The following is a 24,912-nucleotide window of genomic DNA, read 5'->3' on the forward strand; positions in this document are numbered from 1 at the left end:
AGATCTATGAAAATTGGTATTTGGCTTCCCAGTCAGAAATAAAGAAATATGTTTTTCAGCATTTTTTGAAATTTAACCCTATGAGGGCGATAGTAGTGAAAGCTTTTTTTTTAAAGGAATCATTATTAAAGAACAACCAAAGTATTTTCAAAGCTACATCTATGAACATTTATATTTGACTTCTCGATTTCAACTAAAAACATGTTTTCCAGTGTTTTTGAAAATTGAGCGCCTGAGGAGATGAAATATGGGATGACAGTTTTGGAAATATTTCATTGTGAAAGCATTGTTGAAGCTAAATCTATGAAAATTTGTATTTGCCTCTTATTTTAGAAATAAAACACACATGCCACTGTTTTTGGTAATTCAAACAATAATGGAGTGAAATATGGGGTGAAACATTTTATGAAAATATTTCATTGCAAAAGCATTTTTAAAACTAAATCTTTAAAAAATGGTGTTTGGCTTCCAATTAGACATGAAAAAATAAACTGTTTTACTCGTTTTGGAAAACACATCCCTAAGGGAGTGAAATAGTCAGACTAATTCGTTAACTCATCATCACCAGCCCAAATCATTAAGGTAGAATCTTGAAGTTTGGAGAGCATGTGGATCTTATATTTTAAGCATTGTTTAAGAAGGGGTTATCGGAAATTCCCCCCCTTTCCCCATTGGTGTGAAGAACTGGATGAACAGCTTTTTGAAAGCATGCCACTATAAAAGGAATTTTGAAGTTAGCACTACGGAAACTGTTTTATTGTTCCTCAGTCAGAAAATAAAAATACATATTTCAGCATTTTTGGAAATGCAGGTGACAATTTTTTTGAAAATAAATAATTACTAAAGAACCATTAAAGGATCTTTAAGGATACATCTACGACAAATGGTATTTGACTTCTTGGTTAGAAATTAAAAAAATACGAGTTTCTGGAAATTCAACCCCTAGGAGAGTGCAATAAGAGACCAAAATTTTTAATAAAATATTTCGTTCCATTAAAAATATTTAATGCCAAATTTACGAAAATTGGTATTTCACTTCTCCATTAGATACAAAGAAATATTTGTTTGAGGATGAAAATTGCTATGAACATATCTCCACAAGAACAAAAGACATCATTAACAAAAACTTTGGACTCCAGCTATCAGTATCTCTCTCCGATTACAAGAACAGTCTACATGAGTGAAGCAGTGTGTACTAACCCAGTAAGTTCTGAAATCGACTATTAAAGCATGTTGTTCTGTAGGGGCAACAGAAAATCAATTTTTAAACTAGAAAAACTCGAGTTTACTTGCATCAGGATTTGCCTAGGAGCTATGTATTGGACGCCAACAAATGCATTATTAACACAAGCTGCAGAAAAGCCTAGTGCCTTGCTTGCACCACATGTGGTGCGTGGTTGGAATGATCTCAGCGACAAATCTAAAGTGTACAGTGAGAACTATTACGTGTGCAACAACGAGGATGCAGTGCGAATGCATTTACATCGATTGGATGAACGTTATGGAAACAAACACTCGAAACCGACGTTTCACGACAATTAATCTATAAAAACACACCAAATGTAGAAAGAAAGCGTGTAAACCGTCTGATGATGAATCGCAACGATTCGAAACCGGTAACGGTTTCCTTTGAATAAAGGAACTCAAAGTAAATTTGTGGCTGGTTGCTGTCTTAACACCATCAACATTTGTCTTCAAAAACAGCCACGGTCTCCAACATGTCATCATATGACAAAATTGCAACAAACAATTGGTAACAACCACGGTAACCACGGCGAAATGAATTATGAAGATGTGTGCATGGCCGTGTATCAGGAGGAAATGAGTCGGGGGTCAAGTAATCAATAACGGACGGATGATGTCAGTCGTCAAAACTTTCTTCCTGAGAAATTTTGTCAGTGCCATTTGAAACGTATTGCAGAATGATTTGATGGGACGTGACGTGACGGTCAGTGTGAATTGGCCTTAACATTCAATCGTTAGTGCAATGCAGTTAAAAAAGCCCAAGTTCCCCACTTTTCACAAGGAGTGTGTGAGTTATAAGTTCCCACGTTGTGATATTTTAATTAACTGTCATCAGAAGGCCAAGGAGAAAAACAAAATTTTCGCATACTTCTTTTCAGTGTGAGGGCGATGTAACTTTAAATAAGTTCCACGTCCATCTGCAGAAAGTTAACATTTCCCTTACCAGATTTTCATGTGTTTAATTCTGTCTAATTGTAAATCTTTCTTTGGACCAGCGTCTTGTTTTTTCCTTCTTCTTTGAACACAATGCTATCGTCAATGTCAGAAATTCTGTATCTTCGTTTGTAGCCACTCCCAGTAGTGTCAAAATACAGTATACCGCACACGAAAAGCATCTGTTTCGAAAGTGCGGTTAAATTAACAAACTCTTGTTGCTAAGACGTATTCTTACCTCCTTGGATTTTATTGTCGGCAAGGAGGCTGTTTCCAGTTTTCAAGCTACTTGCAATCAGAGATGATAGTTATGAAACCTGTGTGTTTTTACCTTTGTGGTCTTTGACAACATGTCGTCAGCGTGTTGTTGATGTTATTTGTGGTAGTTTGTTATTAAGCCGTGTCTCAAGTTATCTGTTGTGTGCCACGCGGACAAAACGCCCAAAGTGCCCCACTGACAATGGTTCGAAGTAGCGGGTAAGAATCCTCGAAGGATTATACTTACGAGTTACTCAGCTGTAAGCGACATATGAAGTTTATTTTTGTTTGATAATCCAATAAACTATTTGCGTGTATAAATGAACGAAGTAACTGTAGTGTTTAACGCCCCGTCGACATCGGTGTCATTAGAGACGCCTGTATAGAGGGTTCTAGTAAAATAATTATAATTTGCTGGCGGTTCGAATTGTTTTAGTTGTTGTTTTGTTATCTATTAGTAATGGCTGTAAACAGTAATGGATATGTATCCTCTTCACGTTTTGGGGTCGACAGAAGCGTCCGATCCCACGCGTCGGCTTTGACCCGTGACGTAAGGGTGTTGTCGTGTGTGACGTCATGACGGCGCGGAGTTTGGTTTGAGTGTGGCTGTCTCCAGTTCTGTTTTATCTTATTTTATTTACTTTTCTGATCTGTTCGTTCTATCTCGTGAGATTTTTTTTAAAATTTAAAAACACCTATTACTTATTTTAATTATCTGTTTCCTCTAATTTCTGTTTTAGTTTATTATATTTATCTTTCTGATCTGTTCGTTCTATCCCGTGAGATTTTTTTTAAAAAGACAAAAAACACTAATCAGCTACTGAAGCATCTTTATCTTCTATGGGTTGCTGGGGTTACGACCCCTGGGGAGGTGGGTGGGTATTCATGCATGGCTGTCTTCACTTACACGTTGTAGCTACGCAAGGCGTCTAAATTTGTTTATATTTAGTTTGCCCCCCACCCAAAACACCCCATTTCCCGCGCTTGTCCCGTTAGTGTCATTAGGCTTCTTGTGGAAAGTGTGTGTGTTTGTTTTTGTTTCCGCCATATTTGTGACGTCATGGGTCAAAGCAGACGGGCGGGATCGGACGCTTCCGTATTTCCACGTTTTGGGTACCTGAAGCCCTTTCCAATTGATTAAGTTACGTACCAGTAACGGCCTATTGCTAGTGTATAACAGTTTCTGATGTTTCACTTCTAGATTGACATGTGACACTTGAAACTTTCTCTGCTGTCTTACAAAATTTAATGTTGAGTCCAAAAATTTCATTGCCCAGTTTAGGGCTGTGACCTGTTCCACGATTGACTGCTGTCTGTCACTTTTTGTGCATTTGAGTGGACAATGTGCAGTCATCATACACAGAGATAATTATTATCAGTGTTGATAATGCATAATTTTAATATTGGTGCTACTCGTTTGATCGTAGTGGTTCAAGTACTGGGTAAGAATCTTTAGTATATTAATAAAGTTGCAATTTCTTTGGGTACTTCCTTTTGCTAGTGTATTAGACGTGTGCAAATTTCTCTCATTGACCTACAGAGCAGTTGTTGCAAAAGTCTGTCATCTGTATATGTTGTACTTACGTTATCATATTATTCTTACAAATATTAATGGCAAGAAGGATATTGTAAATAATATAGATGTCTTTGAGTTGATGTTTCATTTGTTGTTATTATAGTCATGCCGCTGGAAGAACATCCCTGACACTTCACGCACGTGGTGGGGTTTTGTAGAGCAGACGCGCTAGTGTGTATCCGAGCTCTGAAATTTGTAAATGTTGCCATGTTGACAGAGCAGCATTGCGACCCCTACAACTTAAGGTTTTGAGAGGGCAACAGATGGACAACCAACATGGTGTAACAGCAAACAGCTACATAGTAGCAGTGACAACATAACTGCTGGCAGTCACTAGCATTCTTTCAGTGGCTCGACTAGGCCTACAAGTTCTTTTGAATTGAACAATTTAATCCTAATGATCAGCAAATATTAGGAAAAAAATATATGTAGCATAATTTTTTCTTATGTACTGAATGAAAATTATTGTATGCAAGGGATCTGCAGTCCCAGTTTAGCTGAAGTAGGGCATTTGTTAAGACCGACTGACTTGCATTATGTCCTTCCATTCCAGTCATTGGAACATAGGGCTTTAGTGAAGCACCACCAGCGGACTCATTTTTGTCCCATTACCTTCACTTCCACACTTTCTACCTGCTTCTTTTACTTCTCTCTCTACTGTCTTCATACACTTATCTTCCTCTTCTGTGATGACCCTGAAGATTCCATTTCTGGCTTGTTTCTCTATTGCTGACCAATTTTTGTGCAAAATGTGCCCAACCCATTTCCATTTCCTTGCCTTTACTGGTTTGTCCGTAGACTTCTCATTTGTTCTGTTCTGCACCTCTTGATCCCCTCTGGTATACTCTCAATACAAGCTCAGTCTTTCACTGTCTTCTTATTGCCATGTTAATCTTCACTTTAATATTCTTCCTTTCTCCCATTTACTTCCGGGTGACGTCACTCATCCGGTCTTTTTTTTTTACTGTCTCTGAATCCAGCTGCCATTTCGGCAGTTTCAAGAATCACTCTCTTGACTTCCTGCCATAGCTCTTCTACTCCATCCTCCATTATGTGGAGTGGTTCATTTCTGTTCTGCTGTTCTAGTCCAAAGTCCTATTTGTCAGTAGGACCAAACCACTTGTTTAGGACATCAAATTTCTTCTTTGTAGCTAAGGTTTCCAAGTGCACCTTAACTAGAGTCAGCTGGTAGTCACTGCCTATATCAGCTCCTGTTTTATTTCTTATATCGGGCCATAATCTTTTCCAGTTCCCCAAGAAAAGTGACATGAATCGAAAAATGACAACTTTTAGTTAAAATCTGAAAGTATACTATGTGTAGTGCCCCAACATTCATGAAAAAGATAATGGAATTTATGCCAACAGTACTGACTTGAAATTTAAATGAAGCTTATACTACACTGATAGAAAAGAAAAAAAAAATCAGGACACCGAAAAATAATTTATGTAGAGTAATGAAATTTTGTGAATACATTTGTCTAGGTAACATGTTTAAGTAATTAACATTGCAAGATCACAGTTTAATGTAAGTGTGAGATATGTCATTGCAAATGTGAAACGCTGATACATTAATAACTGGTATAACTGCCAGAATGTAGAATTCAAGCATGTTCGTGCATTGTGTTGTGCAGTTACCGTATGTCCATACCTGTTGCAGACAATACGGGGATGGTTAGTGCTGTTTGTGGATGGCACTGGAGTTGTCATCCAATGATGTCCCATGTGTGCTTGATTGGAGACAGATCTGATGATCGAGCAGGCCAAGGCAACATGTCAACACACTATAGCGCATGTTGGGTAACAACAGCTGTGTACGTGAATGAGTATTATCCTGTTGAGAAACACCCTGTGGTAAGCTGTTCATGAATGGCAGCACAACAGGTCGAATCACCAGATTGAAGTACAGATTTACAGTCAAGGTGCTAGGAACAGTCACGAGTGTGCTCCTCTTGTCATACGAAAGCAGACCCTGTGGAATATTGTCCCAGTTGTGGGAGTGGATTCATGATTTCCTGTCATAGAGGTCACAGTTTGTAGTAAAGGACGGAAAGTCAGAGTAAAAGAGAAGTAATATCCGGTGTTCCCGAAGGAAGTATTATAGGCCCTCTTTTGTTCCTGTACTATATTAACGACATAGGCGGCAATCTGAGTAGCACTCATAGATTGTTTGCAGATGATGCCGTCATTTACCATCTTGTAAAGTCATCATATGACCAAAGCGAATTGAAAAATGATTTAGATAAGACTTCTGTATGGTGTGAAAAGTGGCAACTGACCCTGAATAAAGAAAAGTGTGAAGTTATTCATATGATTACTAAAAGAAATCTGCTGAATTTCTGTTATGCGATAAGGCATACAAATATGAAGGCTGTAAATTCAACCAAATACTTAGGGATTACAATTACAAATAACCTAAATTAGAACGATCACATAGATAATGTTGGGGGTTGAGCAAACCAAAGACTGCGCTTCGTTGGCAGAACACTTAGAAGGTGCAATAGGTCTACTAAAGAGACTGCTTACACCACGCTTGTCCGCCTTATTCTGGAGTATTGCTCTGTGATGTGGGATCATCGTGAGGTTGGACTGACGGATGATGTCGACAAAGTTCAAAGAAGGGCAGCTCGTTTTGTATCACCGCGAAATAGGGGAGATAGTGCCACAGACATGATAAGTGAATCATTAAAACAAAGGCATTTGTCGTTGCAATGGGATCTTCTCATGAAATTTCGATCACCAGTTTTCTCCTCCTATTGTGAAAATATTCTGTTGGCATCCTCCTACATAGGGAGAAATGATCATCACGTCTTAATCAGGGCTCGCAAAGAAAAATTTAAATTTTCATTTTTCCCGGACGCCATTCGAGAGTGAAACGATAGAGATACAGCTTGAAAGTGGTTCATTGAACCTTCTGCCAGGCACTTTATTGTGAATAGCTTATCACTGGAACCAGAACAGAACCAACTTTCGTCAAGAAAACACAACAGACCTCCACCATGCTTTCCAGTAAGCTCTTACTTGATACCACTGAAGTCGCAAATGGCAGTGGTTTGGGGTCAGTGGAATGCATGCTACAGGGCATCTGACTTGGAGCTGTCCTTGAAATAACTGATTTGTAACAGTTCGTTGTGTCACCGTGGTGCCAGCTGGTGCCCAAATAGCTGCTGTAGATGCAGTACGATGCTCCAGTGCCATATTCTGAACGCGATGGTTTTCCCTCAAGCCAATTACATGACCTCATTCAAACTCAATGAGGTGTTGACATTGGCATCTTTGTCGTCTTTAAGGAATTGTTAACAAACATCAACTCACCACATTCAGTCTCAAAGGTAACTAACACTCATGATCATGACAGTGTGTATCCTCACAGTGGCACTACTAGCACCAATCTTATGCGACAGGCATGAAATTTGAATAGACGTCATCTTTCAGATCTAGGAATGTGCCTACCAACTTTTGTTTGTCACACAGCTCGTCTTGGTGTTTCAGTTCTTTTTTTCCATCAATGTATTTGTGTAGAAAGGGTGTTCAAAAAGTTTTGCAGAGTCGTCTGTAATTTTTTTATTTTTTGCAGGAGGAGAACGAAATATTTTGTGAACATACTTGGAACATTTAGCTATACATTGAGCCGCCTCAGTGTAGCCTCCATCAGCTGTGACACATCTGGCCCAACATTCTTCCCATGATGTAAATGTACTTTGGTAAAATTCTGGGGATTGACTTTTACACCATAGCTTGATACAGAAAATAAGGTCTTTCTCACTATCAAATGTTTTAGCACGCAGGTGGGCAGACGGAGCCAAGTCTGGACTGTAGAGAGGTGAGGAACAACTTTCCAACCCATTTTCCTTCTTTTCTCCTGTGCCATAAGGATTGTATGGGGTTGGGCATTGTCATGGTGTAGTCTGATGAGCTGACTTTGAAGCTGTGTTCTGTGGTCTTGATCGCACGTCGCAGCTTGTCCAAAGACAAACAGTAACAGTCCCAGTTAATTGTGGAGCCAGTTTCCAAAAAGTCAATGAAAATGACACCACACTGATCTCAGAAGGAGGCCATTACCTTTTGGCCTGCTGTTCACGAAAGTGTTGGTTTCTTCTTCTGAGAGGGACCCAGATGACGACCGAGCGAGGTGGCGCAGTGGTTAGCACACTGGACTCACATTCGGGAGGACGACGGTTCAATCCCGTCTCCGGCCATCCTGATTTCGGTTTTCCGTGATTTCCCTAAATCGCTACAGGCAAATGCCGGGATGGTTCCTTTAAAAGGGCACGGCCGATTTCCTTCACCATCCTTTCCTCACCCGAGCTTGCGCTCCGTCTCTAATGACCTCGTTGTCGACGGGACGTTAAACACTAATCTCCTCCTCCTCCTCCTCCTCCTCCAGATGACGCCACTCCATGGATTGGGTTTTGCTCTCAGGTTTGGACAAAAACAACCATGTTTCATTCTGGGTAATGACACCGTCAAAACACTGTTTCCACTCTTCAGTAAAGGTCTTCATGAGACCCTCGCACACATTCTTCCTCATCGTTTTCATTTCTCTTGTCAATAATCTAGGCACCCAACATGCACAGTTTTTTCTGTACCCCAGTGACTGCACCAATGATACCACACTACCCAATGACAAACGAATCATTTCAGCAAGCTGTCGTGTTGTCTCACATCTGTCATTTTGGATGATTTGATCAATGGTCTCCTTATTCACATCACTCACTGCCGTCGATCGTCTACTGCATCGTGGATTGTCCAGTAGAGAGAAATCACTTTCTTTAAACCTCTGCAACCACCACTGTATAGTGCTGCAATCCACTGTGTCCTCCACATAACCAGGGAGCAACTTCCTGTGAATCGATGTGGCAGAGTCATCGCTGGTCTTGAAGAGGAACTCCATCACCGACCATTGTCGCAACCTGACATCTACTTCACGGTCCGTTATGGCTCACTTGTAAATAAAAGAAAATTCTTTTATATACCAACTTATAGCTAAATGTTCCAAATATGTTCACAAAAATTTCATTCTCTTCCTGGAAAAAATAAAAAAATTAAGAGAGAACTGTGCAAAACTTTTTGAATGCCCTATGTATATGTTTTATAGAATTAATTCTGTAAATCAAGTTTTCTAAAGTATGGCATATTTGAGTCTCTCAGTCCTTGCCGGTGTGTGATATTTTGTCGAAAACAGTGTTCCTTCTTTAGCTAGCTCGTTGTTTGCACAGAATTCAGTTAACAGTTTACCATTTGCAGTAGACTTTCCTACTCTGTGTCCCTCCATTACGTGCTCCATCCCGAGATTTTCTGTACCTGCCTTTGCGTTTTGTTCCCCACTTTTCAGTGCTGCATGTATAAAGGGCAGTCAAGTGAAAACAAGACAAGCTGTGCAACAGGTGTGGTGCAGACATTGGTAACTTGGTAAGTGTGTTTATCTTTTGGGAATCAGGAAAGAAAAACATGAACATTCACAGCTGTGCCATTTGTCTGTTACACATGCTTGATGAGAAGTCAGCGGGTGTGCATTCAACATCACTATGGAGGCCAGGAAAGTGGAACAGTAAGATGATATGCAGTGTTTTACTGTGGAAGGAGTGTCAGTAAGTGAAATTCATGCCTGAATGTTTGCTTTGTATGGCAGACACAGTATGTCACATGCAGACATGTGTACTTAGAATTAATGTTTTCGAGAAGTTAGGGTGTCACTGAAAGGCAGCATTCGGCCAGGACAGGCTTGTTGTGCCATTAACTGTTCTGTCATTGCTGTGGTGAATGCTGCTGTCAGAAATGGCAGCAAATGCTTGCCTGCTCTAGTAAAGTCACAGTGATTTTTTTCTTTGACTACAAGGGCCCAGTGTTCTTTGACTTTATGAAATTCCACTCCGCAGTTAATCAACACTTTGCGGAAATTGAAGCGTACCCGCGTCCTATCGCCCAGAAATGTTGGCAGTCAGAATTATCCTATTGCAGGATATAATGCCTGCCCATAAATTGCCAAGGTTGTTTGAGGTACTCTGCAGAATTTCAACTACGAAGCCTTTAAATGCCCTCCACACAGTCCCAATCCCCCCCAGGGGGTCCACAACTCTTTTGTGGATACGTGTGTGGCGAGCACGGGGCCCCGAGCTATTGCAGCCTTCTTTCTCTCCAGGGCTGCATTTCCTTCCCCTTCCCCTCCTTGCTCCTTTCCCCTCGCCCTCTCCTCTCCCTCTCTTGGTGTCTTTGCTTGTGTTGGCCCCACTATCCTCCTGGTTCTGTTGGTTTTACAATTCGGCTTTGTTGCATAATCATCTCCTCCTTTTGGCATTCCTTGGTCCCCCTCTGGGGTTTGACCTCCATTACAAAATTTCTCCTCCGTAGTGTGAGCCATTTGGGGAAGAGCACCTTACCTAGTGTCTCCAACGTGCGCCCTCCTAGTACATTCCACCTTTTCTTTCACGTCGTTGTCTGATGCTAGGGTGCATAGCCAGCCCGTGTGGTGGGGTCGCTATGTACCCTTTTGGTTGAGCCCCCTGAACACACAGGGATCACACTTCTGATACCTGAGCTGTGACCTCCTCATGCATGCCTTGGAGTGGTTTCTCGTCATCCTGGAGCATCGGAACTCCTGGCAATGGCTGCCGTGTCAGATGGCCCTTGCCGTGGCTGGTTGGCGCCTGTGAGGAGAGCCCCTGATCGGAGTGGGTGGTATCAGGGCGGACGCTATGCAAATGAAACGCACACGGGTCCAGAACTCTGGCCGTTCTTCTGTGGCCGTCTCTCTGTGTGGAACTGATTCCTCAAGTGCTGCTTCTCTTGCCCCTTCGGCCTTCCCTTCCCTTCCATGGCTACCCCCTGGGAAGAGGGTCAGGCCCGTCAGCTAGGGGCGAAACCTTTCCCCCGTTACCTAGTTTGCACCAGGACTGATGGAGATACTTTCACCAATACCAAACCTTTATTCTTTGTGGAACACATTGAAGACAAGTTTGGCGAAGTGGACTCTCTGAGCAAGATGCGGTCGGGTTCGTTGCTGTTAAAAACTGCTTCAGCTGCCCAACCTGCGGCCCTTCGTGCCTGTATCCCCTTCAAAGGCCAGGATAAAGGCACCAGTATCAATGCGATTGTCTATAGGACCCTTCTGAACACGCCGAACAAAGTGAACACAATTCCTGTGTCCATTACACGCCACAAGTCTCTAAATATGGTACAAGGTGTGATTTTTCACTGGGACCTCATCCTTCAAACTGATGAGGAACTTCGGGACAATCTCGGACGGCAGGGTGTTCACTTTGTTCGGCGTGTTCAGGAGGGTCCTAAAGACAATCGCATTGATACTGGTGCCTTTATCCTGGCCTTTGAAGGGGATACCCTCCCTGAGAAAGTTAAGATTATGGTTTATCGATGTGATGTGAAGCCATACATCCCACCTCCTATGAGGTGTTTTAAGTGCTTGCGTTTTGGACACGTCTTCCCGCTGTTCACAGGCCCCTCTCTGTGGTGACTGTGGATGTCCACTCCATGAGGGGAGTCCCTGTGTTCCCTCTCCTGTGTGTGTAAGTTGTCATGGTAGTCATTCTCCATGTTCACCAGATTGCCCATTATATAAGAAGGAAAAGAAGATACAGGAGTATAAGTCTCTCGATCGATTAACTTACAAAGAGGCCCGTAAGAAATATACACGTCTTCACCCTGTGTCCATGACATCTAGTTACGCCTTGGTTACATCTCCACCCCTTCCTCCCCCTTCCTTACCGCCATCCTGGACCCCTCTCCTCCCCCCCTCCCCTGTGGCACCTTCTCCTCTGGGTGCTGCTCCCCCTCCCCAGCCGGAGAAGTGTCCCACTCCTTCGGCGTCTGCCGGTCAAGGGCATCTCTCCCGGGATGCCCCTTCCCGGCACCTTCCAGGTCAAAGGTCTGCTGCCGCGCGACGACCGCGAGAGCTGTGGTCTGTCGGCCCCCAGGTCGCCCGGTCTCTTTCTGTTCCTGATCTTGCTGCAGCTGGCTCCTTTATGCCACACAGCCCTCCTCGATCTCAGCCTGAAAAGAAGAAGAAACATAAGTCGCGGGACAAAGAGTCTCTGGTGTCACCGGAGGTCCCTTCCCCGACTTCACAACCGGATTCTGACCTGTCGTTCATGGATGTCGCCCCCTCCTTGTTGGTGACGGGTGGGGACCCGGCGGTATGACTGGCTTTAGCATGTTCAGCCCCCATTTAAATCATCGTTCTGTGGTTTTCCAATGGAATTGTAATGGATACTATCGTCACCTTCCGGAATTGAAATCCCTTCTTTCTTCTTACTCTGCAGCTTGTGTGGTTCTCCAGGAATCTCATTTTACTGATGCTCACTCACCGACCCTCCGTGGGTTCCGTGTTTTCTGTCGAATTCGGGTCAGACCCCTGCGGGCTTCTGGTGGCGTTTGTATGTTGGTCCGTACAGACATTGCTAGCATGTGGATTCCTCTTCAAACTACATTGGAAGCTGTTGCTGTTAGGGTCCACCTAGACTCTGCGGTCACAGTTTGCAATCTTTATCTCCCTCCTGACAGGACTCTCACACCTGCTGCCTTAACTGCCCTTCTTCAGCAACTTCCTCCTCCCTTCCTCCTCCTTGGGGATTTTAATGCTCATCATCCCTTGTGGGGCAGTGCCTTTCCATCTAGACGAGGTCTTCATATAGACCAGTTTATTGCAGACCATGACTTGTGCCTTCTTAATGATGGCTCCCCTACTCATTTCAGTGCCAGTCGTGGTTCCTTTTCTGCCATTGATCTTTCTGTTTCTTCTCCCTCTCTCCTCCCTTCATTACACTGGTCGCCACACGACGACCTTTGTGATAGTGACCATTTCCCGTTGATTATCGTGCTCCCTTCCCGCTCCCCGATGGACAGGTTACCTCGTTGGTCTTTCCAATGTGCCGATTGGCCTCTATACACTGCACAGGTCGTGTTTTCTCCCTCTTTGTCGGGTTGTATTGATGATGTCCTACGTGACGTGTCTTACGCGATTGTTCGCGCTGCTAAGTCCCATGGTGGAGTACGGCCATTGCCCCTGCCATCCGTGGTCGCCGTCGAGCTTTGCAACACTTTAAGAGGCACCCTTCCGTAGCTAGCCTTACTACCTTTAAACGCCTCCGTGCTAAAGCCCGTTATTTAATCAGACAGAGCAAGCGGATATGTTGGGAATGATTCGTTTCTTCCCTTGGTTCTACTGTCCCTCTGTCACGGGCATGGGCTACACTTCGCTCTCTCCAAGGTTGCCATCGGCAGTCCACCCTCCCAGGCCTTCACCTCCCAGATGGCCTTTGTACGGACCCATTAGTTCTTGCAGAACATCTTGCGACCCATTTTGCAGTGGCATCAGCCTCCTATCCGGCTACTTTCCTTCGCCAGAAACAGCGGGCTGAAGCTTCCACCTTATGTTTTACCCCTTGTGAGTCAGAATCGTACAACGAACCTTTTACTGAATGGGAATTTCTTTCTGCTCTATCTTCTTCTCATGATACGGCCCCTGGCCCAGATTCCATTCATAACCAACTGCTTCAACATCTCAGTGCTCCACAACATCTTCTTCGGGTGTTTAACTGTATCTGGCTCCAGGGTGACTTCCCTTCTCAGTGGAGGGATAGCATCGTGGTTCCTGTCCTTAAGCCTGGTAAGAACCCCCTATCTGTTGACAGCTATCGGCCAATTAGTTTGACCAATGTTGTTTGTAAGTTACTTGAACGGATGGTAGCCTGTTGGCTCAATTGGGTCCTCGAATCTCGGGATCTATTGTCTCCTTACCAGTGTGGCTTTCGAGAGGGACATACTCCAATCGATCATTTACTTTGCTTGGAATCCGCAGTTTGGCAGGCTTTTTCCCAGTGCCGCCATTTGGTTGCAGTGTTTTTTGACCTTCGCAAAGCCTATGACACGGCCTGGCGCCATCACATCTTACTCACCCTTCATCAGTGGGGTCTTCGGGGCCCACTCCCAATTTTTATCTGCCAGTTCCTGTTCCATCGGTCATTCAGAGTTCGAGTTGGTACTGTTTTTAGTTCTCCACGGACCCAGGAGACGGGCATCCCACAGGGTTCTGTCTTGAGTGTCCTTCTTTTCCTCATTGCTATCAATGGACTTGTGGCCTCTGTCGGTCCTTTGGTCGCCCCTGCCCTGTATGTGGATGATTTCTGCATTTGGGTTAGTTCCTCCTCGATGGCATCTGCAGAATGGCAGCTCCAGGGAGCTATACGGCATGCCTCTGCACGGACCCTCTCACATGGGTTTCAATTCTCTCCTTCAAAATCGCGGGTGGTCCACTTCTGTCGCCGTACTACGATCCACCCTGATCCAGAGCTCTATCTCGATGCACAACGATTGCCTGTGGTCCCACAGTTTCATTTCCTGGGTCTTCTTTTCGACAACAACCTCACTTGACTGCCCCATATCAGACTTCTGAAGGTAGGATGTTTCCGTGAACTCAATGTCCTTCGCTTCCTTGCCCACTCCTCTTGGGCTGCGGACCATTCCCTCCTTCTCCGTCTTTATCGTGCTCTAGTCCTGTCTCACTTGGACTATGGTTGTCAAGTTTATGGTTCAGCTGCTCCTTCCACACTGCACATGCTGGATCCAGTACACCATCGTGGTATCCGTTTGGCCACCGGTACCTTCCCTACTAGCCCTGTTGATAGTCTCCTGGTTGAAGAAGGGATCCCCCCCCCCCCTTTCTGTTCGGCGGTCCCAGCTTCTGGTGTCTTATGCACGCGCTATCCGTTCCTCTCCCACTCATCCTTCCTATTCTATCCTGTTCCCAGACCATGGACGTCGCTCACCCGAGTCCCACCCTCGGGCGGGTTTACTGGTTGGGCTCCACCTTGCGTCTCTTTGCCGTGATTTTCAGCTTCCTTCTTTGTCCTGTCTTCCTCGCTCCCTCCCCTCTACCCTCCCTTGGTTAGTTCCTCGGCCTCGAATTCGGATGGATGTCCGCCGAGGTCCGAAAGATTCCTTCCCCCCCGGTGGTGTTCTGTTCCTTTTTCCGCCAAATTTTATGGGAGTTTCGGGATGCTGTTGTTTTTTACACTGATGGCTCTAAATCTGCTGATCATGTGGGGTATGCCTTCACGTCCTCTGTTGGAACGGATAATCATCTGCTGCCACCTACATGTGGGGTGTTTACTGCGGAATTGATGGCAATTTCCCAGGCCCTTACCTTTATTAAACAGTCCCAACACAACCGCGTTTTGTTATGTACGGACTCGATGAGTGGCCTTCTTGCTATTGACCGGTGTTTTTCGCGCCATCCCTTGGTCTCTGCCATCCATGACTATCTCGCTGATATTCACCGTGCTGCTTGTTCCATTGACTTCCTTTGGGTCCCTGGCCATGTGGGTATCCCGGGTAATGAGCTCGCTGATCGTTTGGCTGGGGGAGCAGTCACTTACCCCCCCCCCCATTTTGTGTAACCCCTCCTGCAGCAGATTTACGGCTTCACATCAAATCCCACTTCACACAGTCATGGGCCAATTCTTGGGAGGCTACTCCCCTGTCTAATAAACTTCGTGCGATTAAGGTGACACCAGGACCGTGGCGTTCTTCCTTTCACCTCTCCCGAAAGGACTCGACCACACTGTGTCGTCTCCGCATTGGCCATACCAGACTGACCCATGGTTTTCTTTTGCGTGATGAGCCACCCCCACTTTGTGGTTGTGGAGCCTTCCAGTCAGTAGCCCACATTTTGTTTGAATGCCCCCTTCTTTTGGCTTTGCGTGATAAGTACAGACTCCCCCACACTTTACCTTTGATGTTGGCTGACGATTCCCGGATAGTCTCTCTGGTTCTCGGTTTCCTCTGGGGAAGTGGTTTTTATTCTCAGTTTTAAGGTTTTTAATCTCTCTCTGCTGTTGGGGCAGGGCGGTGAGTGTTTGGGTGTCTCCCACTGTAAGCCGTGTTCGGAGGTTCCCGATTCACCTCCCTGACCGAGATCCTCTTTTACTCTGTTTTTACCCTTATTTATTTATTTATTTTTTTTTTTTTTAAAGGATTGGTTAGTCTCCTTTTCCGATACGTACTTCTACATTCTAGCGGTTGCACCTTTTAAGTGGGGGACTGGTGACCTTAGCTGTTTAGTCCCCCTTAAACATCCCAACAACCACCACCGCACCTTTTAAGTCACAGGTGGCCTTGCCTATGCTGCTTCAGCGTAGCATTGGGTTCGTTCTCTTGCTGACTTCCCTCATTTTGTTCTTACCATTGACAACATGACTGCCCTTTTACGTTTTTAGCCTTTTCCCTTTTATTGTTCTGACTTTCCTGAGATGTCACATTAGCAGACTGGACCACATTTGAAACAAGGGACTGATGACCTTGCTGTTTGGTCCCTTAACCCTCAAACAACCAACCAACCACAGTCCCAATCTCTCCCCATGTGAATTCCGTACTTTTGGAGCTCTGAAGAAAAACATTTGTGGCCATTTTTTGCTTCAAAGAGGTGCACTGTGTATGCCTGGGGTACAGTAATAATTCCATAGCCGCAACTGTGAACATTTTTGCAGAAGGCGTAGATTGCCTTGTTTCACACTGATAAATTTATTAACAATTGTGGTGATTACTTTTGAAATAATAAAATGTCAACATTTTTCCATTGGTCTCATTTTCATTTGATTACCCCTTACAGTTCAGCACAGAAGTGGTTTTTGATTCTATCTATGATTGTCCAGTGGGAATGAAACATTGGATGACAGCTATATTCCGTATCTGTCATGTAAATCTTGCTGTCCTGATTCTGTCATATGAATGCCTGGTGTCTGTTGTTTTGGACTTGTCTGAAAGAACAGAGATCATGCGAAAACTGCAGCTGTAATACATATTATGTAAATTGAAGGGGGGGGGGAGGGAGGAAAGGGAAGTAACTGATGATATCAGCCGCATCAGTGCTGTATGCAGAATCAGTTTCAGGAAATGAAAATCCCGAGTTCACATCTCGGTCCTGCACATATTTTCACTCATTGCCACTGGTTCCACACAAAGTCCTGATGCAGCTGACACCATAAGTTCATTCCCTTTCCTTTGCTTTCTCTCCCCCTCTCCCCTCCATCTTCAGTTTACATAATATGATTTTGTCAGCTTTTCCTTCCTGCTTTGCTTTGAATTTTTCAATGTGGAGTAGTGTGTTTGCTGATGTGAAACTTCCTGGCAGATTAAAACTTTGTGCCAGATTAGGACTCAAACCCATTACCATTGCCTTCCACAAGTAAGTGCTCCACTGATTGAGCTACCCAGGCACAATTCATGATCCATCCTCAAAGATTTACTTTCACCAGTACCTTATCTCCTACCTTTCAGACTGCACAGAAGTTCTGCAACACGTGCTGGATTAGCACTCCTGGACGAAAGGATATTGTAGAGCATGGCAGCCACAGTCTTGCTCTCTGCTGTTTTGTTTAGCATTATGCCAGCACTATTCACATGATTATCATCTGCATGTATTTTATCTGAATAGAGAAAAGTCATACACTTGAACTTGGACTTTGGTTTGGATCTGCCATACTAATTCCAACGAACTTCACTCAATTCCATAATACTTAACTTATATTTGTTAAATTCTGCTTTGGCCTGTAGTTTTCCACTCTTGTAGAGGGTCTGCACAATCCAAAATCCAATTCTCATGGTCCGTTTCAATCCAGAGGTTGTTATCTTATTGTCCATTGGCTCTATCTTCTTGTAGTTTCAATGTGGTTTAACAGATGCAGGTTGATAGTCCATGGTCTCTGATTGCTTTGGTGGGGATGGCATCCTTGCTATACGGTCAATAATGTCTTTTTCCTTCCCTCTCCAAGAGGTTGTACACTGTTCACAAGGCCCCTCTGCTAAAGCTTGCTAGTAGCGACATAGGCCTCAGCTTCATTGTGCCATGCAAACTTTCCCACCAGGCATTGAAGTTCCCTGCAGTAAGATGGTGTCGCTTGGGAGGGGAAACAAGTGAAGTAGCTAATTTATTCGAGAGGATGAAGGCTCATGCTCGGTCCGTCCAGCCATCTTGATTTAAGTTGGTTATGGTTTCATTATAATGAAAGTAATTAAATAGAGTAGGCAATACAATTGTTGTAATTGCTATTACACCTCAATTAATAAGTTATTTTTTTCTTTTCATACAGGCATCACCGAAAGCGTTCTCGTAGTAGGTCCAGATCTAGAAGTGCTGACAGGAAAAGAAGCCGAAGATCAAGAAGCCGAGAAAGGTATTAATAAAATGAAAAGGGTTGCTTGTCTAAATAGAGTGAAGGTGAGAGAAGATGTGACTAAAGGACTTGTACTATCACTGTGTGCTGTGCCGCATGCTCGACGTTGATTGTATGTGGTATAATTACTAATCACCATTGCTGTTTGCCATGTGTTACTATCTTGTTTATGAATTGTACTCCATGGACATTTAATAGTGATTTGTTCATAAAATATCTATTTAGAAAATGTGACATACAGTTTTGAACCTTAGTTTCTTAAATTTATTGATAAATGATATAAATTTCCTGAATGATTGTACAACAGTTGTGCATATCTTGTGAATAAAACCATCTAGATCTGATGCGGCAGTAGGATGTCAGCAGGTTGGGTAACTTACAGAGGTGGTGTCTGGAATGTTGCTCCTCAAGTGGTGGTCTGTGGCCTACTCAACCTCCACAACATCCTAGTCCATCACAACGCCATTCCCAATCTCAAACCCTTGCCACAAGGACACTATCACTATGGAAGATCCAGGTGCAAGACCTGCCCAATCCACCCACCCAGCACTTCATACCAGTCCTGTCACAGGTTTATCCTACCTCTTCAGGGTCTGGGTCACCCGTGAGAGCAGTCATGTCATTTACCAGCTCTGCTGCAATCATTGAATAGCTTTTTATATTGTTATGACCACCAACCAGCTGTCCACCAGGATGAATGGTCACTCCCAAACTTTGGTCAAGAGCAAAGCAGACCACCGTGTGGCACAACATGCAGCTGAACATAACATACTCGGCTTCAGTGGCTGCTTCAGTGGCGAGCCATCTGGATCCTCCCGTCCACCACTAGATTTTCTGAACTGCACAGATGGAAGTTATCCTTACAACACATTATCCCAGTCTCTTAATTATCCTAGCCTCAACCAACAGTATGATACTGCCCCCACACCTTCCACCCAGTAATTCCATCCCCTCTGTCCTGTCACCTCTTCCCCATCCTTGTCTCCCACCCTCTTTGTTTGCCATCCTCTACCACCACATCCACCCATCTTTCTCCACTCCTTTCATTTTTCACTCTGTTGTCCCCACCTCCATGCTCCACAGCCTCCTGACGCTGCGCCTGTTGAGAATCTAGTCCCTACGCACTCTGCCAGCAGTTAATATACTTTAAAATTGCTCTTTTGCTTGTTATAGAACAAGTTAATAATGCAAATATTTAATTACAAAAACAAGGACTGTGAATGTTCAACAGTGTATGAGCAGTAGTTTGTACTTTTGTTGGGAATTATCACACACAATCTTAAGATAATTCAGTATACTAGATGCTTCATTCCCAACTTTTGTTTTTATATATGGGAACTAGTAACCGAAAACAAATTTACACATACAAATATGACCTGCTTGTTGTCACAGTTTTAGATCTTACCGCTAGAATGTGAGAGTAGTCAAAACAAGTGCCATAAGCTACTTCTGGCAGCACTGCAACCTGGTCCCATGTACTGTCCATACAAGTCATTTGTCTCAGGGACTGTAATGTGAGAGATTATTACTGCAGTAACATAAAATTAATTTATGTCTTACGTTTTTCAGATCCAAGACTCATTACAGTCGACGTAGTCGATCACGTGATCGAGATTCTGAGAGAGACAGGCACAGAAAGGACAGAGATGAGAGAAAAAGGTAAGATTATGTATTATCACAATAAAACAAAAGCAGTTTTATACAGCTAGTTACTTGTTATTTACACTGTGCGATAAAAAGTGTCTGGACACCCCCAAAAACATACATTTTACATATTAGGTGCATTATGCTGCCACCTACTGCCAGGTACTCCATATCAGCGACCTCAGTAGTCATTAGACATTGTGAGAGAGCAGAAATGGGTGCTCTGCAAAACTCGCAGACTTCAAACATGGTCAGGTGATTGGGTGTCACCTTTGTCGTACGTCTGTATGCGACGTTTCCACACTCCTAAACATCCACAGGTCCACTGTTTCAGATGTGATAGCGAAGTGGAAACGTGAAGGGACATGTACAGCACAAAAGCGTACAGGCTGACCTCGTCTGTTGACTGACAGACTGCCGACAGTTGAAGAGAGTTGTAATTTGTAATCCAGACCATCTCACAGGAATTCCAAACTGCATCAGGATCCACTGCAAGTACTATGACAGTTAAGCGGGAGGTGAGAAAACTTGGATTCCATGATTGAGCGACTGCTCATAAGCCACACATCACACTGGTAAATGCCAAATGACGCCTCGCTTGGTGTAAGGAGCATAAACGTTGGATGATTGAACTGTGGAAAAACGTTGTGTGGAGTGAGGAATTATGTTACATAATGTAGCAGTCCGTTGGTGGGGTGTGGGTATGGCGAATGCCTGGTGAACGTCATCTGCCAGCATGTTTAGTGCCAACAGTAAAATTTGGAGGCGGTGGTGTTATGGCGTGGTAGTGTTTTTCACGGAGGGGGCTTGGACCCCTTGTTGTTTTGTGTGGCACTGTCACAGCACAGGCCTACATTGATTTTTTTAAGCTCCTTCTTGCTTCCCACTGCTGAAGAGCAATTTGGGGATGGCAAGTGCATCTTTCAACACGATTGTGCACCTGTTCATAAAGCACGGCCTGTGGTGAAGTGGTTACATGACAATAACATCCCTGTAATGGACTGGCCTCAACAGAGTCCCGACCTGAATCGTATAGTACAGCTTTGGGATGTTTTGGAATGCCGACTTTGTACCAGGCCTCACCGACCAACATCAATACTTCTCCTCAGTGCAGCACTCCATGATGAATGGGCTGCCATTCCCCAAGAAACCTTTCAGCACCTGATTGAACATAATGCCTGTGAGAGTTGAAGCTGTCATTAAGGCTAATGGTGGGCCAGCACCATATTGAATTCCAGCATTACCTATGGAGGGTGCCACGAACTTGTAAGTCATTGTCAGCCAGGTGTCCAGATACTTTTGATCACATTTTATGATTTTTAATGGGATAGGTAAAAAATCTACTCACCAAGCAGCAGCAGGACACGCACATAAAAGAAAGTTATAATTATGCAAGCTTTTGGAGCCAGTGGCCCCTTCTTCCGGCAGAAGGGTTGAAGGAGAAGGAAGGGCGATGAAAGAAAATGACTGGAGAGGTCTAGGAGGAGGGATAGATTTCAGAAAAGTCTCCCAGAACTGCAGGTCAGGGGAGACTTACTGGACAGGATGAGGAGGAAAGACTCTTTCTTTTCATCCTGTCCAGTAAGTCTCCCCTGATCTGTGGTTCCAGGTAACTTTTCTGAAATCTACCCCTTTTCCTAGACCTCTCCAGCTCTTTTCCTTTGCCCCTGTTCCTTCCCCTTCAGCCCTCCTGCTGGATGGAACCACTGGCTGAGAAAGCTTGCATATTTATAACCTTCTTTTATGTGTGTGTCCTGCCGCCGCTTCTTTGCCTCGTGATGACTGGGTGTTGTGTGCTGTCCTTAGGTTAGTTAGGTTTAAGTAGTTCTAAGTTCTAGGGGACTGATGACCATAGATGTTAAGTCCCATAGTGCTCAGAGCTATTTGAACCATTTTGAACCTGCCGCCGCTTGGAGAGTAGATTTTTTATCTGTCCAATTACATTATAACTGTCAAAAATTGATTGTTTTTGTTGTTATTTTATAGTTTGTGTTGTTTGATTCAGGGAATCAAAATCCTCATCAAAGTCTAAAAGCAAATCTGGCAGGGAGAAATCTAGATCTCCTTCCAAAGAAAAGGAGAAAAAAGATGAGAAAGAGGATGAAGCATTTGACCCTACAGCTCTTGATAAGGTAACTTGAACTTCAAAAATTCTGTGGTTAGATTACTAAAGTGTTTTTGTTACATGCACTTTGTGTAAAATAAAAGACAATAAATACTGTTTGGTCTTAAATAGCAAATTAATGTGTTGTATGGAAAGTTATATAAGATGCTAGTAGAACTTTTGTGGGTGACAAATATATTTTCACCTAATTTCATGTTTCTTTCTCCCCCCCCCCTCCTCCCCCCGCTCCTCCTCTCTCTCTTTCAGTATCATGATTGGTTTGATGCGGCCCTTTAGGAATATCAGTTGCAACCTATGTCCCCAATTATTTGCAGGGTGTATTCCTCTACAGCTCCTACTAGTACTGTGGAAGTTATTCCTTGATGTCTTAGCAGATGTCCTACTGTCCTATCTTCCTCCTCGTTAGTGTTTCCCGTATATTCCTTTCCTCGTTAATTCTCTGGAAAACCACCTCATTCCTTACCATACCAGTTCACCCAATTTTCAACATTCTTTTGTAGCACCATATCTCAAATGCTTAGATTATCTTCTTTTCCAGTTTTCCTCACAGTCCATGTTTCACTTCCATACAATCGTGTGCTCCAGACGCATATTCCCAGAAATTTCTTCCTCAAATGAAGGCCTAAGTATGATACAAAGTAGACTTGTCTTGGCCAGGGACGCCCTTTTTGCCAATGCTAGTCTGGTTTTTATGTCCTCATTGCTCCGTCCGTTGTGAGCTATTTTGCTACACAATTGGTGGCTAGGGTAACCCAAATGAGGCTTTATCCATGAACCCATACGTAACACGGCACAGTACACTAAAGTGAACAGCACACTGGAAAGACACACAAGAGAGCCGGTTAGCACTGCGCCGTGCATATACACTCCTGGAAATTGAAATAAGAACACCGTGAATTCATTGTCCCAGGAAGGGGAAACTTTCTTGACACATTCCTGGGGCCAGATACATCACATGATCACACTGACAGAACCACAGGCACATAGACACAGGCAACAGAGCATGCACAATGTCGGCACTAGTACAGTGTATATCCACCTTTCGCAGCAATGCAGGCTGCTATTCTCCCATGGAGACGATCGTAGAGATGCTGGATGTAGTCCTGTGGAACGGCTTGCCATGCCATTTCCACCTGGCGCCTCAGTTGGACCAGCGTTCGTGCTGGACGTGCAGACCGCGTGAGACGACGCTTCATCCAGTCCCAAACATGCTCAATGGGGGACAGATCCGGAGATCTTGCTGGCCAGGGTAGTTGACTTACACCTTCTAGAGCACGTTGGGTGGCACGGGATACATGCGGATATGCATTGTCCTGTTGGAACAGCAAGTTCCCTTGCCGGTCTAGGAATGGTAGAACGATGGGTTCGATGACGGTTTGGATGTACCGTGCACTATTCAGTGTCCCCTCGACGATCACCAGTGGTGTACGGCCAGTGTAGGAGATCGCTCCCCACACCATGATGCCGGGTGTTGGCCCTGTGTGCCTCGGTCGTATGCAGTCCTGATTGTGGCGCTCACCTGCACGGCGCCAAACACGCATACGACCATCATTGGCACCAAGGCAGAAGCGACTCTCATCGCTGAAGACGACACGTCTCCATTCGTCCCTCCATTCACGCCTGTCGCGACACCACTGGAGGCGGGCTGCACGATGTTGGGGCGTGAGCGGAAGACGGCCTAACGGTGTGCGGGACCGTAGCCCAGCTTCATGGAGACGGTTGCGAATGGTCCTCGCCGATACCCCAGGAGCAACAGTGTCCCTAATTTGCTGGGAAGTAGCGGTGCGGTCCCCTACGGCACTGCGTAGGATCCTACGGTCTTGGCGTGCATCCGTGCGTCGCTGCGGTCCGGTCCCAGGTTGACGGGCACGTGCACCTTCCGCCGACCACTGGCGACAACATCGATGTACTGTGGAGACCTCACGCCCCACGTGTTGAGCAATTCGGCGGTACGTCCACCCGGCCTCCCGCATGCCCACTATACGCTCTCGCTCAAAGTCCGTTAACTGCACATACGGTTCACGTCCACGCTGTCGCGGCATGCTACCAGTGTTAAAGACTGCGATGGAGCTCCGTATGCCACGGCAAACTGGCTGCCACTGACGGCGGCGGTGCACAAATGCTGCGCAGCTAGCGCCATTCGATGGCCAACACCGCGGTTCCTAGTGTGTCCGCTGTGCCTTGCGTGTGCCGTGCGTGTGATCATTGCTTGTACAGCCCTCTCGCAGTGTCCGGAACAAGTATGGTGGGTCTGACACACCGGTGTCAATGTGCTCTTTTTTTCCATTTCCAGGAGTGTATATGCGTGAGCACTGGTAGATGGTGCCGTGGAGACTTCACTGTGGTTGGCCGGAGTGGCCGAGCGGTTGTAGGCGCTACAGTCTGGAACCGCACGACCACGACAGTCACAGGTTCGAATCCTGCCTCGGGCATGGATGTGTGTGTTGTCCTTAGGTTAGTTAGTTTTAAGTAGTTCTAACTTCTAGGGGACTGATGACCTCAGAAGTTAAATCCCATAGTGCTCAGAGCCATTTGAACGAACCACTTCGCAGTGTGCATGCCTCTCACAGGTGGCCACCAGCTGTGCGCATACCTCCCACAGGTGGTCTCCAGCAGCCAGCTCGGACTGATACAGTTGGCGGCAAATTCAAACACGCATGCATAGCAACACAAGACTTGGCGCACTAGCACTAGTCGCAGGACATAACACACTGAAGTATTCAACAGTGCCATAATTTGAAACAAAGTACCATGCTACTCACTTCTTTATAGAACACTGAGATCATTCTGAAACATTTGGGAATGTTAAAAAAATTCCAGAACTTTCTAGAACATTGTAAAATCTAGACCATTTGAGAATAATTTAGGACATTCAAAATATTTATCAACATTCAAAAATATTCATAAATGCTTGCTAATGTAGATAAATCTTGAACTTTTTCCACTAA

At 44.6% G+C, this 24,912-nt stretch overlaps 1 protein-coding gene across 1 annotated transcript in view; it reads left to right on the forward strand.

Moving 5' to 3' along the window:
• Positions 1–2,499: 2,499 nt before the first annotated feature.
• LOC126237361 (probable ATP-dependent RNA helicase DDX46) overlaps positions 2,500–24,912 on the forward strand; it is a 165,510-nt gene continuing 143,097 nt past the window's right edge. The window contains exons 1-4 of the mRNA XM_049947429.1: positions 2,500–2,655; positions 18,112–18,195; positions 19,765–19,854; positions 21,845–21,971. Of these exons, the coding sequence (XP_049803386.1) occupies positions 2,639–2,655; positions 18,112–18,195; positions 19,765–19,854; positions 21,845–21,971 (318 nt within the window). The 5' untranslated portion in view covers positions 2,500–2,638. The remainder of the gene's footprint in view (positions 2,656–18,111; positions 18,196–19,764; positions 19,855–21,844; positions 21,972–24,912) is intronic.

This window comes from Schistocerca nitens, chromosome 2, assembly GCF_023898315.1.
Source record: "Schistocerca nitens isolate TAMUIC-IGC-003100 chromosome 2, iqSchNite1.1, whole genome shotgun sequence".
Lineage (NCBI taxonomy): Eukaryota > Metazoa > Arthropoda > Insecta > Orthoptera > Acrididae > Schistocerca > Schistocerca nitens.